Raw genomic sequence first — 14,091 nt, 5'->3', positions numbered from 1 at the left:
TAGTATCATTGACAACACACACTTAATCTAGGGAAATATTTATTTATATGCATCAAAAACAATAAATGCATAATATATACATATTTCAATAACATACTTAAAACAAGAATATTTATATCAAGCTTTTTTTTTTCCTTCAACGCCAGGCCGCCAATGGGAGAATATTTTTACTGGCAATAAAATAATAATAATTAAAAAAAAAAAAAGGAAGAGGCCGCACTTAAACGTTCCTCTCTCTCTAACATTACTAACTCTCTTGTGTTCGTCTCCACCAAACAGATCCAACTTTGATTTCCTTCAATTTCTTTTTATCGGTATTTATTACATCATTCTTTAACATATATTCTTCTTGTGTTGTCTGATTAATGTTTCAGTATATTTGTAAGATCCATTAGATTTGAATAATCTGTTTTTTTTGTTATCATTATAGGGTATTTCAATATGTCTGGAATTATAGGTCGAAAAATGGCCACCAAAGGCATTTTGGTGAGAACTCAACAAGTTTTCATTCTTTTTAATTGATTTTCGAATAATGGAAAAATGGGTTGATTTTTTATTTTTATTTTTGGGTTTTAGAATATGAATCAGTTGCTGTTGGGAAGCAGGGTATTTGCATCAAGAACTTTTTCTTCATCAGCTAAAGAGGTGTTTTTTTTTTTTTTTTAAAAAAAATTTTTATTTTGGACTTTAATATGTTTAGTTATGTTGATAAAAAAAGTGATTATTATTTAAAACCTGTGTAGATGACTGTACGTGATGCTTTAAATTCTGCTTTGGATGAAGAAATGTCTGCTGATCCAAAGGTTTTTGTAATGGGTGAAGAGGTATAAAAATGTGTTTTTTTTTTTCCAATTTATTATAAGGCAAATACATGTAATATTAATACTGTTCAAAATTTTGTGTCACTTAGGTTGGTGAATACCAAGGAGCCTATAAGGTTAGATTTTCTTTTCTTTTAATGCTCTGTAACCCTGTATTCATTACATATTTATTCTTTTTATATGAGTTTCTTTGTACTTGACTTTTTTTTTTTTTTTTTGGTCTTCAGATTACCAAAGGGTTGTTGGATAAATATGGTCCGGATAGAGTTCTTGATACACCGATTACTGAGGTTGATGTTGATTCTTGGGGTTCGATTACTAATTAGCTGCTTTTGTGGTTGAATTTATATGATAAGTTACAATTTATTAACATTTTATGTTGTTTTCTAGGCTGGATTCACGGGGATTGGAGTTGGTGCTGCTTACCATGGTTTGAAGCCAGTTATAGAATTCATGACTTTCAACTTTTCAATGCAGGTTGGACTTCTGTTCTCTAGGATACTATGTTATTTTGATTTCTTTTATTAATATTTGTTTGTTATTACCTCGAACATCAATATGTAAAAACCATCCACCAATATCATTGACAGAGGCCCACATGTGGTAGCTGTCTGTATCGGTTATCTGCTGTCGTTAATGACGTTTAGCTTGTTCAGATGTTGCATGTTATATTTGATTTCAAGCATAACTTGCAAGAGGTTGGATTATGGCATGATTAATTTGGAGTTGGATTAATAGTTTGAGATGGCAGTGCCTGTCGTTTCTGTATTTTCTGTCTTGTGCGGATCGTATTAAGTTTGGTGAAAAGAAATGCAAACAAAATGTGAAAGGGGGAGGGGAAATTAGGTTGTAGTCTTTGAGGACAAAAGGTGATTTTGGTACTTTTGACTTTGAGCCTTGGAGTTAGGCTGCATTATTGAACTTTTCTTCTGCTTTCTCTACTTCTGCTTGTGTTTCCTCAGGGGCAGTGGATGCCCATCATTACTTCAATTATTAAAAGCTTGCAAACAAGAATGCATTACCTTACCGACAGAATTAGAATATTATTAAGTTAAGTTTGTAAGAGGAACTACGGTCTGACCCGCAAGGGTGGCCCAATTGGTTGAGCATGGGGTTTCCACTATGGAGGTCTCAGGTTCAAAAACCCCTGCCTACAAAAGCAGGGGATTTGCCTTCTGGGTCGAATTGTCGCATGGGGCTTGCCTAGTGCGGGTTATTTCTCCTGTGTGGTTTGCGGGCTATTGCATAGGAGCGGGGTTTACCCTGTGCGCACCCGAAGGGTAGCGGCTGCAGGTTCCCTTGTCATTAAAAAAAAAAAAAAAAAAAAAAAAAAGGAGAGGAACTACGGTCTGAACTGAATATAACATAGGGTGGTACCACAATTGCTTTGTTTCTGAATTAGTGTCAACAGTCCCCAATGTAAACTAGGAAGTTAATACTAGGTCCTTGTTTATGTTGAACTGAAAACTAGGAAGTTACTACAAGTTCCTTGTTTATATTGAACTCTGTTCAATCATTATGGACACAAGAGTCTGAGTCTCTTGTGGTAATTCATAGCTCTAAGATGCATGACACTAAGCTTCTGTAGCTTAGTCGTGAGTAGCTGGGGTGGCACACAGGTTATACAATCAAGTAATTGTTGGCCAAATGGTATATAACTTTATGGGGCTTGTTTCCTTCCAATTGGAAGGAACAGCTTCCTCCAACTGTTCTATTAGGAGGAATGGGTATTGTTATTACTTTCTCCTGCCAAATTTTCTTGCTGCATCTTGATCTTCCTTTTTGAATAAACAATAGAATATCGGATCATGACATTTTAGTTCCGGCATGTGACTAGCATTTCAGTTAAGGGATTTTAGTGAAGTTTGGTATCATTTTTGTCCCTTTGAACGCTGACTGTAGGAATAATCTTTCTGGAACTCATGCAGGCAATTGACCATATTATCAATTCTGCTGCAAAATCAAATTACATGTCTGCTGGTCAGATATCAGTCCCCATCGTCTTCAGGGGTCCTAATGGCGCTGCAGCTGGAGTTGGTGCCCAACATTCTCAGGTATGTTAGTAAACTGAAATGCAGGTTGTCGTGTTTCCTAACGCTGCTCTTGGAGTTCCTCTAAGTTAGGTTAAACCAAGCTAAGCATCACGAGTATACTGTTAAAAGGTGCTGCAGTGAATATTTGGTACTTGTTTGAGACTGAAGGTTATTGTGTGTCAATAATGGATCGGCGGATAAATTGAATGAATTATAGGACAATGTTAATATTGATGTAATGATGTTTTATACTGTTTTCGTGGTTTCTATTGGATGTGTAAAAACTTGTTGCCTTCAGTTAAATCTTCTACACATAACATGTGGTATTTGGTGCTACTCATTCCAGTAATGAGTAGACAGTGACATGGTTTAAGAACTGCCTGGTGAACTGCAAGTTATATGTTACGTGGTTTGAAGGCTTAAGTAGGCAACATTCCAACAACTTGTGAAACAGTGTTATACATTAATCTGAGTACAATCCTACTTCAAGTTGAAGTTGTTTTGAGATTAACATCTGGGTGATAGGATGTTAAAATTGTCACTTTTACATTGTTACATTTGTTTCTCTAAGAACGTCCCATCTTTTCTGATCTTTGCCTCGAACCTATTGATACGCATGAACTAGAAAGGGTGAGAGTACATCTTTAGAGACGAATTGATAAGAAGACTTTGGGTTATTTTGAAAAGGTGAGGAAATTACAAAGTAGTTATTCAGAGTGTGAGTTTTGCTGGATGGAAATGCAATGGGTAAGATAAGTTAAAGCCCAAAGAAAAGAAAAGAATATGCGGTCTTTGACACACAGTACAGATGATTAAGAGGGTGTTTGGATTGGCTTTTTAAAAGTAGATAAGCTAAAAGCTAAAAGCCATAAGTTGGGAATACCCAACTTTTGGCTTATTTTTGTACTTTTTGGCCTAATGGTAAGTGTTTAAAAGCACTTTTTATCTTTCCCAAACACCAAAAAATAAAGTAGAAAAGAGCTTAAAAGCCAATAAGCACTTAAAATAAGCCAATCCAAACACCCTCTAATTAGGGAGCTCAGGAAAACTACAAGTCCAAGGAATGCCACTGGTCAGCAACATATCTAGGTCTTGACAGGGCAGATGGTTCATTCTCAGTTGATGTGGTATATGTGCTGTGTACATGGCATAATGAGTCCTTAATCTATGCATTTGAACCTTCAAAATATTTTCCCCAATTTGGAAAATATATTTGCCAACGTATGAGAAGCCTTCAAACATCTTATTGCATCAAGAACAATCTCTCTCAATGGTTAAATCATTCTGTCATTAATGCTAGATCAACATACAGCTTGGTTATGGTCAAGCCAGTGCTCGGGGTGCAGTATCGACCATGTGCTTGCACAGCCTTCTTAAAATCCTTGTACTCAACTACATTTATGAAAGATATTAGTATATGGGAAAGTCTTAGGTGTCTAGCATCTCTCTGGCAACTTGAAAAGACATCAATCAGCAAACAACTATTTCCTGCACAATTATTCTTTATGCGGGAAGTGTTCCTTCAAAGTATTCTAATGCTTGACTCAAGGGAATTGTTTCTTGGAAAGAATTAAAAAGTTAAAAGGGTCTTCAGTTTGCAATGTAATGAGATGTCGGGTGAAGTGGTTTGAAGATAGAAGATGTATGAATTTTGGTAATGCTAAGGAGTTACTGAGTATATTTTTTAAGATGTGAATTGAATTATCGGAAGATATATGCATTGAAGATGAATCAGCAAAATATAAGAGGTCATCTAGTGTTGTGGTATATTTCTGACTGAAGACTGGCAAAAAAAATAATCCTGCAGGTTTGCCACCTTTGGTGAGAAATGCAATATGATTTATTAAAATGAAGGAGTTGCATCTTATGCATCCATTTCATTGGTTCCTAGGCATATTATTTCTCTGCTGATGTGGAGACATAGCATTGATCAAAAGGGAAGTAGCTGCAGCTTTGGCAATTGAGGTATTTTGTGTTTTCTACCAGTGTTACCAAAAGTCGTATCTTCATCGCTTAAAGCGATGAAGCTATGGGAAGCGAGAGGTTATCGCTACATGGGTGAAGCCATGCGCTTCAAAGAAGTGTGCGCTTCGAACAATGACGAGCAAAGTGATCCCGACGAGAAGCAATCGGTTCTCTGACTCTCAACTGCGAGTTGGAATAATATTGGTATTATTGTACATAGATGTCGGAATGAAGTATTTTAGTTGCAATTTTTTGTTTTGATGAGGTAAGAGAATTTAATTTAAAGGCATTAAGAAGACCATAGCAAAAGATTACAATAAAAGAAAGTGTCTGCTCATATACAAAAACTTACTCAACAACTAAGGAGCAAACACAATCTAGAAAAAATTCACAGCTAGATACAAGGGCCTGATTTAGCCAACTAAATAAATTAAGCAAACATTTAGCTTTAAGAGCATGATTTTCAATTGCACTTTCATAGTACTAAACTCATATACATTGGATAGATTTTAATTTTCCATAAACTGTGTGCTTCACTTCAAAGAAGTGTCCGATTCATTTCTTGCTTTTTGCTTCAAGTCCCATGGACCTTGTCATCTTGCTTTTTGCTTCAAGTCCCATGGACCTTGTCACTTTTTTAAGCCTCTTGCTTTTAAAAACACTGTTTTCTACTGTTACTGGAAGCAAAAGAGGATGCTGAAGGAACAGGAAAAATGAGATAGTGTCAGTAGACGCATGTCCTGAACTCTCAATTTCTTCGCATGATCATTCCGCTGCATTTCTGTTTTATTGTGTTATTTAAGCAAGTTGACATGCATGTGAGTTATTTACTTAAATTGACAAACCCCATCATCGAGGTGTGCATGTTTGTGTTCATATGCATCGAAAATACTATAAGTTCAACATTTCTTCCGTTTGTTATTTTTCCAGTGCTATGCTGCATGGTTTGCTGCATGTCCTGGATTGAAGGTGCTAGCTCCATACTCTTCCGAAGATGCTCGCGGCCTGCTAAAAGCTGCTATCAGGGATCCAGATCCTGTTGTTTTTCTGGAAAATGAACTGCTGTGAGTTGCGTTGCCGATTTAATTATTCAAGTGCGTTACATTTTTCTCCTAATATCTATCATCATCATCATGTGACTTGAATGATGCAGATATGGTGAGTCTTTTCCTGTTTCGGCTGAAGCTCTTGATTCTAGTTTCTCTCTTCCAATTGGAAAAGCTAAGGCAAGCTCTGCTTTCTGTCATTGTTTCTACATGTATATTTTAGACTTTGCTGCTGTCCTCCCTTCACAAACATTGGCATATTTTATACTTTGCTGCTGTCCTCACTTCACAAACATTGGCAGATAGAACGTGAAGGAAAGGATGTCACAATTACTGCTTTCTCAAAGATGGTCGGTTATGCTCTTCAGGTTCGTCTGTACTCCTTTTGTATCAGTGTTTGAATTTTTCAGAGGCCTCAACATGAAATCGTAATGGTTTCTCCACCAGATGAATCTTATGCTTTTTTGGATACTACGTAATTAGTGGATGGTGATTATTAACTGCATCTTCTTTTAGATGTGGATATAATATTTTGTGTTATACTGTTATAAGGAATCTTGACACTGGGTCGAAGACAAAGGGTTTTCAGCAACAGCTTCTATTTGTTTCTCTTGTCATGAATTGTGCTAGGTTAAATAGTGTTTATTTCTCATCTTAGATGAAGTTTTAAATTTTTGCTATGTAACATGCCCTCAATGCTTAGATTAATCATGTTCTGCAACTCACGATCCGCTTGTTTTTGCTGAATTTCATCAGAAACTAAATATGGCTTTGATTTAGTATTCCATATTAGATACTGCATAGAAAATATAAAGCATGACACTGTTTCTAGCTATAATTATTCATTTCCGCATGAACTAAATCACATTTGAATTTTTGAAGGCCGCTGAAATTCTTGCAAAAGAAGGAATTAGTGCTGAGGTATGTGAGACTCCAGGAATTCATAGTCCATTTTTGCCTTTAAATTTTAAAATGTTAATGTGCAGAAAAGTTTCCAGCTTCATGTCTCTTCTCTTCCTTTGTCTTCCTATTTTATTCGGATCAACAGGTCATAAATTTACGCTCTATCCGGCCACTTGATAGACCCACCATTAATGCTTCTGTGAGGAAAACTAACAGACTTGTAACCCTTGAAGAAGGGTTCCCACAACACGGCGTTGGAGCTGAGATCTGGTTTGCCACAGACTTCCTCCCCTAATTCTATTGCCATTTGTGTAACAACCACCCCTATACCCCAAAGAAAGAAAGCAGAAAAGAGCTTTATTTCATACCTGTTTTAAGTCGACCAAGCTTACTAGACTATATTTTCCTTTTACATCAGTGCATCTGTGGTTGAGGAAAGTTTTGAGTATCTTGATGCACCAGTCGAGAGGATATCTGGGGCTGATGTGCCTATGCCATATGCAGCAAATCTGGAAAGAATGGCTGTTCCACAGGTTAGTACTTGACTTCTTTTTCTCCCTTACCGGTAAATAGGAGCAGCTTTCATTTGATCTTGGTTATGGCTTTTGTAGTAAAATTGGTAAATATGACCATTAACTGGGTGGATGAGGGTGCTTTATCAACCCAAAAGGGTGTGGGTGTGGAGGGCGTAAAGAAGACATGATAAGCTGTTAAACTGTGTGAATTGCTGATAACAATTGACATCACTGGTTGTCTTGCCTGAGAAAAAATTGAATCTGCCTGTACAGGTTGAAGATATTGTTCGCGCAGCAAAAAGGGCATGTTACAGAGCAGAAAAATCAGTTCCAATGGCTGCAGCTGCTTAAGCTTGGTAGCAACACAGCCTACCAACCCGGTTTTAGGCATTTTATTTCCTCTTTTGTGGATAATGATTTTTTATCCACCTGTGGGTGGATGCTTCTTTATTTACCATCCCTGAGAAGTTTAGTTTGACCATGAAAAAGAAAGAAGAAGCTATGGTGAAACTAAAATAGTGAGTGATATCCGAAATAAAACTTGAAGAAAATAAATTTTGTCGTATTTTGCCCTCTTTTAGCTGATGTGTTGCCAAATGTTTTGTAAGACAAACATATGCTTACTGGTGGAAAAGCATCCCCTTGCTACTTTGCTGAGTTTGAACTGTGTTCGTACTAAATGGTTCACGAGAACAAACTCTATGCCGATATGCGTAATATCATCTAGTCTCGTTGTATTATTGGCTAGTCACAAAATCAGGGAAGTCCTGACGAGTTGATATCAAGTGACACCCGTCCAGTTTTCAAAGAGAGTTAGGCTTGCGATAACATACCGTCCTTGGTGCAATTTGGTAAATCTGTATTGAATAATCCAAGATTATTCTACTATGAAATTAGACGATTTACACGGTTGGTGTGAAAAATTTGTTTAACTTAATAGATCCATAGTTAACTTGAAATGCTCTCACTCTTCTATAGAGTACATTGGATAGTTTCAGGAACTTCACATAAATTCCCTCTTTTTTCGTTGTGAAGGAGCAGGATACTCTAATAGCACAACACAATTATAACGTGTGAATAATCTGAACTCCGAGGGCAAAGAAGTCTACACTAGTCCCAGAATGAGTGTTGCAAAAACTAAACGATCTAAACTCTACTGAGCATTACTGTTTTTTATCTCATGGAGAAATTTTTGAGGTCCAGTGATGCACAGTTCGAAACTCAACGGCTAATGGATCCATTACTCCACTTAGATACCAGCCTTTTCTCTGCTGCTGAGTTCGAACCCTTATGTGCGTGTAATTAATTTCCTACACGACGTGTTGTGCCCTTATAACTAGACCGTACATCATGTGATTTGCTCCTACCACTAACCCAAAGCCCTGGGGGCAGCTCTACTGAGCATTACTTATTACACACAATAATTGAAATAAGTTTGTAACTTCTATATTTAGAAAAAAAACAAGTTGAGCTTAATTTAAGCAACAACCAGGCGATGGAAAAGCTAAGCATAAGAAAACCCAACGCTTAAAAATGTATGAAAGTAAGACTTGAAAGAAAATGAGAAACCAAATACTAAATACCTAAAAGGCTTCAATCAGATTATGACTTGCAACTGTACAATGGATGTCGGGTGTAAATTATAACCCCAAATCCATATGGATACACAAAACTGTTGAATAATTACAAGCTTGAAAATGGAATACAATAACAAGCAAAAAGGAGGGAGCCTTGAAGCCAGAAACCAAAAACAGGAAAGAAAACCTCTTGAAGCCACAAAATTATTGCTTTGGGAATCTTTCTCTTTATCTATGGTGACTAAATGTCTCTGAAACAGAAGCTCTACCCCTCAGTCTCAGATCTATAGATAGTCTAACAGAAGATGGAAGGAATGCATGGATAAGCTTACGGGAGGGAGCCATGTGAGGCTCTTCTTTCTTGTTTCTCCTCTGCCCCGATGTCCCAGCTGTAGTTGATGTGGTGCTTCTCAAAGATTGCAACTTTGGATCGAAACTTGATGAATTAAAAGAAGCATCAGCTACACCGAATGATGCAGGCCCGTTATGCGATGCATCAAGAGGGTGTCCGACTGCTCCATCTTGATGTGGTGGAGGAAATTTTTCACTCTTGCTCTTAGCAGTAGCCTGTGTCATCACTCTCCACCTCTGGAGAAAAATAAGTGGGATGAGTATGAGGATTGAAAGAAAAGAGCAGGAATTTGACAGAGAAAAGAGTACTAGGCAAAAAAGGTAGCCTTGATGAAGGCAAATGAGTTGATATTAGGTCTAGCAATCCTTAATTCAAGAGATTTAGGAAGAAAAAAGGTGATGTTCACACTATGTAAAAGCATCAAACAACAGCAAACTCTCTCCATATCAGAGTTTTTGCTCAATCTCCTTAAAATTGCAATAAACATGTCAGATGATACATAACTTTTTTGCTCAATGTCTTTGTCAGTCCCATTCACTAATGGCATGATAGGACAGTATTTATAGAAAGGAACAACGTGCAGAATAAGGAGAAAAACGATAATTTTACGGAAAAAAATGGGGCTAAAGAGTATACTTTAAAAGGATTTCAAAATATGGAAATCGGAGGGGGGGCTATCTCTGCCTGTGCACCCCTTGGATCCGTCACTGGTTAGCACTGCATTTTAGTAAGAGAAAAGCTGGACAATAAAGAAAATAAAATTCACTTACATCTAAGTTTGGTTGGAGCTCTGCATTTGCCTCTGGAGCTGGAATTGCACGACTAACTCTCTCACGAATTCTCACTTTCCTGGTGCCATCACCAGCGTGAGCTTTTCCGTGCAAATCTCTTTGCCTATAAAGGATGGTCTCAGTAAATGCAAGCCATGTTAAAATAATTTCAACGTTATTAAAACATACCTCCTGACTGCTTCATCTCTCAGTTTTACATCCATTTCCTTGCTAGGAGGATACTTTGGCAAGCTTGAAGGCTCACACGGATATGGTTCAGTTGTAAAGAACTGTACATCAGATGTGCTCATATCAGAAATAAAATACAGCAAAGGTCTTGGACAACTTAAGAAATAAAAAACAGCTAACGAGTAGAGAATCAGACATCAACTAAGCAACCTCTAAGCTGTTACAGCATTGATTTCATTTTTAAGAAATATTCAATTTATCGGATAACTTACATCGCTGTTCAAAGCTGCAGTTGCTGTGCCTCTTTCGTCGGGATCGATAGCAAGAAGTGTTTCAATCAGAGGATATGAATAGGGTGGAAAATCCTTGAATGTATCGGTAATGCAGCGTTTATAAGGTTGCTGTGGTTTAAAAAGAGTAGCATTGGGTAACTTGAATTTCTTCCAATATTCCTCGGATGGAGAGCCACACAACTTAAATATTTTATGGAGTTGCTCAACCTGAGCAGACAGAAAATGTCCAAGTCAGTCACTTTACTTGACCTCTATGCCTCAAGGAAAAAAGAAACAATTAACTAAATAAACCTAATTTTTGCTTCAGATTAAAAAAAACAAATCTAATTGTTGTGTTGTACCTCCGTTCGCCCTGGCATTATTGGCTTCCCCACGAGTAACTCAGCCAAAATGCATCCGGCACTCCACAAGTCAACACCAACACCATAATGAGTAGCTCCAAGCAGAAGTTCAGGTGGACGGTACCAGAGAGTCACAACACGACTAGTCATAGGCTGCTTGTTTTCAGGATTATAAAATGCAGCTAACCCAAAATCAGCTATTTTCAGAATCCCTTCATTATCAATCAGCAAATTGGAACCTTTTACATCACGATGGAGGACCCCGTTATTGTGACAATGCTCTAGACCAGAGAGTAACTGTTTCATGTAGCATTTTACCTGCAATAAGATATAAGCTAGACAACTCAGCTAGTCACTAATACCAGCCAACAAGGTTGAAGAAATAGGGCAGTCTCTTTCATGACCACAGATAATTGCTTAGCTATCAATTATGTTATTCTTGTAGTTGGATAAATACCGTTACATGGTTTTCTACAATTGATCTACTCTCCTGCATTATAGTATCTTTGTTTGGCGGTATCAATCATGGAGTACAATTAGTGTAAGCACCTCATTAATCAGATAATATAACTACTGTGTCTCAATCCCAAACCAGTGGGCAAAAATTGATGAATCCATCCTCAACCAGAAAGCTTAAATAACAATGTTTTACTGTTTCAAGGCCACATACCTGAGAAATTTGGAGACTAAACAGGATTTTCAGCTCACACCATTTTGCATAGCAGATAGTTCAAGTAAAATATACCCATTTAAATGACTTTAAGGAGATCAAGAAGAGCATGTAAAAGAAATTTTCATGTCTTTTCAATGCATGAAACTGCCCAAACTTAATATGTTTTCTGAATATAATTCTACTTGAACGGAACCAACAATTAGAAAGCAATTTTTACAGGAAGATGAAAAAGAAATTGTGAGATAATATCCTTTGCTGAGTGTGTTGATGAAAATCTTCGATACATCCAAGGCACCATTATTTCGCCTCAAAGGCAGTACTAAAATACAATCTCTGGAACCAACTCAGCATTGGATTCCCAAACTACCATGATCGGGCCTAATGGCCTAAGAAAAGACCAGCAGTAACATCAGAAAACACAAGAATGAAAGCTAGAAGACAAATGACACTACATAATATGAGCTGATCACTGCACTGTTTTTTAGGAAACCAACTATCAAGTGTGACTAACACATTAGACAAAAGCCAAGAACACACCAAGATAGCATACAAACACACAAGTGAATATATGAAGTTAAAACTACATCAACCAACAACCTTTTCTGAAGGTGAAAAAAGACAGTAGTAATACCTGTTCTTCAGTGAATTTAACCTTTTGAACAGCAGCTAGGCCAGCAAGATCATGCTCCATGTACTCAAAAATAAGGTACAAACTAGAAGACATTCTTGAAGTAACTAAACCTTCAAGTTTAATGACATTGGGATGGTTCAGTTTTTTCAACACAAGTATTTCTCTTGCCATAAACTTCACACTCTCTGGCTCCAATGTATCAAACCTAACTTTCTTTAATGCAACAATCTTCCCTGTTATCAAATCCCTTGCTTTATATACATTGCTATATGTTCCTTGCCCAATCTGCATCCACACACAAACACCCAAATTGAACAACAAAAGTACAACTACATAAGCCTATTGTATCAATTCCTTCAAGCTCACCCCTAGACCCTAGAAATTGGACAAGAATGCACTAAAAAAGAGCAGCTTTAAGATTTTAGGATTCATTTGGTATGCGGGATAAGGTGTGATATCCCAAGATTAAGCCTGGCATTAAATTTATACGGCGTCACCCAAACACAGTATAAATTTAATCCTGGATACACCTTATCCCATCTAACTTGAGGATTATTTTATCCCACCTAGATTAGTCCAAGGTTTATAATCCCCGGACTATAATTTAGTCCGTGAACCAAACAACCCTTTATACCTCATGCATGTGAAGTTGTACCTTCCCCTAACACTATTACTTCCAATCCAAAAATTCATTATTGCGATACAGTTAAGGAACATCATTACTACACACACGTAACTAATTAACATCTCCGAACCCCAAAAGTACTGCATTTTACATTATTACTTTGTGCTTCCTCCGTCCCAATTTATGTGGCACATTTGACTAGGCACAGAGTTTAAGAAAGAAAAGAAGACTTTTGAAACTTGTGGTACAAAACAATTCTTAGATATTTATGTGACAGTAAATCATAACATAAAGTTGAATTATTTCTAAATATAGAAATGTGACATTTTTTTTTTAAAACAGATTAAAAAGGAAAGTGTGCTACATAAATTGACACAGAAGGAGTACTTTTTGTATCTAAGAATGCATTATTTCGATACAATTAAGGAACATTACTACACACACGTAAATAAAATCTCCGAACCCCAAAAGCAATGCATGAAAACGCAGTACATTGCGCTAAAGCAGTTGTACCTATACAAGACAAAAGAAATAAAGCCACATTAATAATAGAGCATATATAGATGATTGCCTTATCGAGTTTCTCAAAAGTATTCGCTCGACGAGGTGTCCAATCTTTAACAGCATCACCAGCAACAGCAACAAGCCACGCTGGCCACCCTTGTTGATTGCCACGTGTCCTCAAACCGTAATACTCCGACACTGACTCTCCGGTGGTATTCCGTCGCTCCCCCGCCGCTGCAGCTGCGGCCGCAGGCGGTGGTGATTGAGTGTTCTCGGAAACCTCAACACCATTGGAAGCATTAGAATTGTGTCTATTCCGGCGACCTATTTTTCCAAGAACACATCCCATAATCAGTTAACTGGGAAAAAAAGAAGGCGGGGTTCAGTTTAATGCCATTAAATTAAGTGGGGTGTGGACAAAACCAGGCAGATGAAAACAACTATTGGTTTTTTGGCCAGCATTTATGATTTGATCAAAATGGAGAATTTTCAAACACACTGTACTCTATTATAGCTGGGTTTATGGGAGTGGGGTGTGGGTATGCCACTGTATGTGATTTTTGAGAAAAACACTTGGGGCTTTGTGAACTGTGAAGTGAAAAAGGGGGTCAGTTTTTCAGTTGAGGTGGCTTTGGGTTTTTCTACCTTTTCTAATGCTTTAGTATTACTTCCATCCGTCTCAAATTATCTGTAGTAGCTATTAACAATATCTCAAATTATTTATGTTTTAGGAGTTCAAAGACATAATTAATTATTTTTTTTATATTATTCTTAATAGAATTTTGTCATTAATGGAGGTGACACGTAAATAGAGTAAACATTCGATGGAAAGAGATTATAACTTAAATATAAA

General features: G+C 37.1%; 2 protein-coding genes across 2 annotated transcripts; one reads left to right on the top strand and one right to left on the bottom strand.

Annotated features, from left to right (window-relative positions):
• The first annotated feature begins 211 nt into the window (after nt 1-211).
• Nucleotides 212-8,023, top strand: LOC132056208 (pyruvate dehydrogenase E1 component subunit beta-1, mitochondrial). Its single transcript, XM_059448300.1, has 15 exons — nt 212-314; nt 431-486; nt 577-645; nt 744-824; nt 911-937; nt 1,049-1,111; nt 1,212-1,298; nt 2,750-2,875; nt 5,750-5,883; nt 5,973-6,045; nt 6,168-6,233; nt 6,748-6,786; nt 6,914-7,038; nt 7,187-7,301; nt 7,557-8,023. Exons 2-15 carry the CDS (start codon nt 442-444, stop codon nt 7,632-7,634), a joined length of 1,128 nt encoding a protein of 375 aa, XP_059304283.1. The 5' UTR covers nt 212-314; nt 431-441; the 3' UTR covers nt 7,635-8,023.
• An 810-nt stretch (nt 8,024-8,833) lies between these two features.
• Nucleotides 8,834-13,842, bottom strand: LOC132056207 (probable serine/threonine-protein kinase At1g54610). The gene is made up of 7 exons (XM_059448299.1): nt 13,306-13,842; nt 12,110-12,394; nt 10,806-11,123; nt 10,444-10,671; nt 10,172-10,272; nt 9,983-10,106; nt 8,834-9,448 (listed from the first exon to the last, which is right to left on the bottom strand). Exons 1-7 carry the CDS (start codon nt 13,585-13,587, stop codon nt 9,089-9,091), a joined length of 1,698 nt encoding a protein of 565 aa, XP_059304282.1. The 5' UTR covers nt 13,588-13,842; the 3' UTR covers nt 8,834-9,088.
• Between the last annotated feature and the right edge of the window lie 249 nt (nt 13,843-14,091).

The sequence above is a fragment of the Lycium ferocissimum genome, chromosome 5 (genome assembly GCF_029784015.1).
Source record: "Lycium ferocissimum isolate CSIRO_LF1 chromosome 5, AGI_CSIRO_Lferr_CH_V1, whole genome shotgun sequence".
In the NCBI taxonomy this organism is placed as follows: domain Eukaryota; kingdom Viridiplantae; phylum Streptophyta; class Magnoliopsida; order Solanales; family Solanaceae; genus Lycium; species Lycium ferocissimum.
Note: the sequence above shows the minus strand (reverse complement) of the source record. Positions and strands in the feature narration are given on the sequence as shown.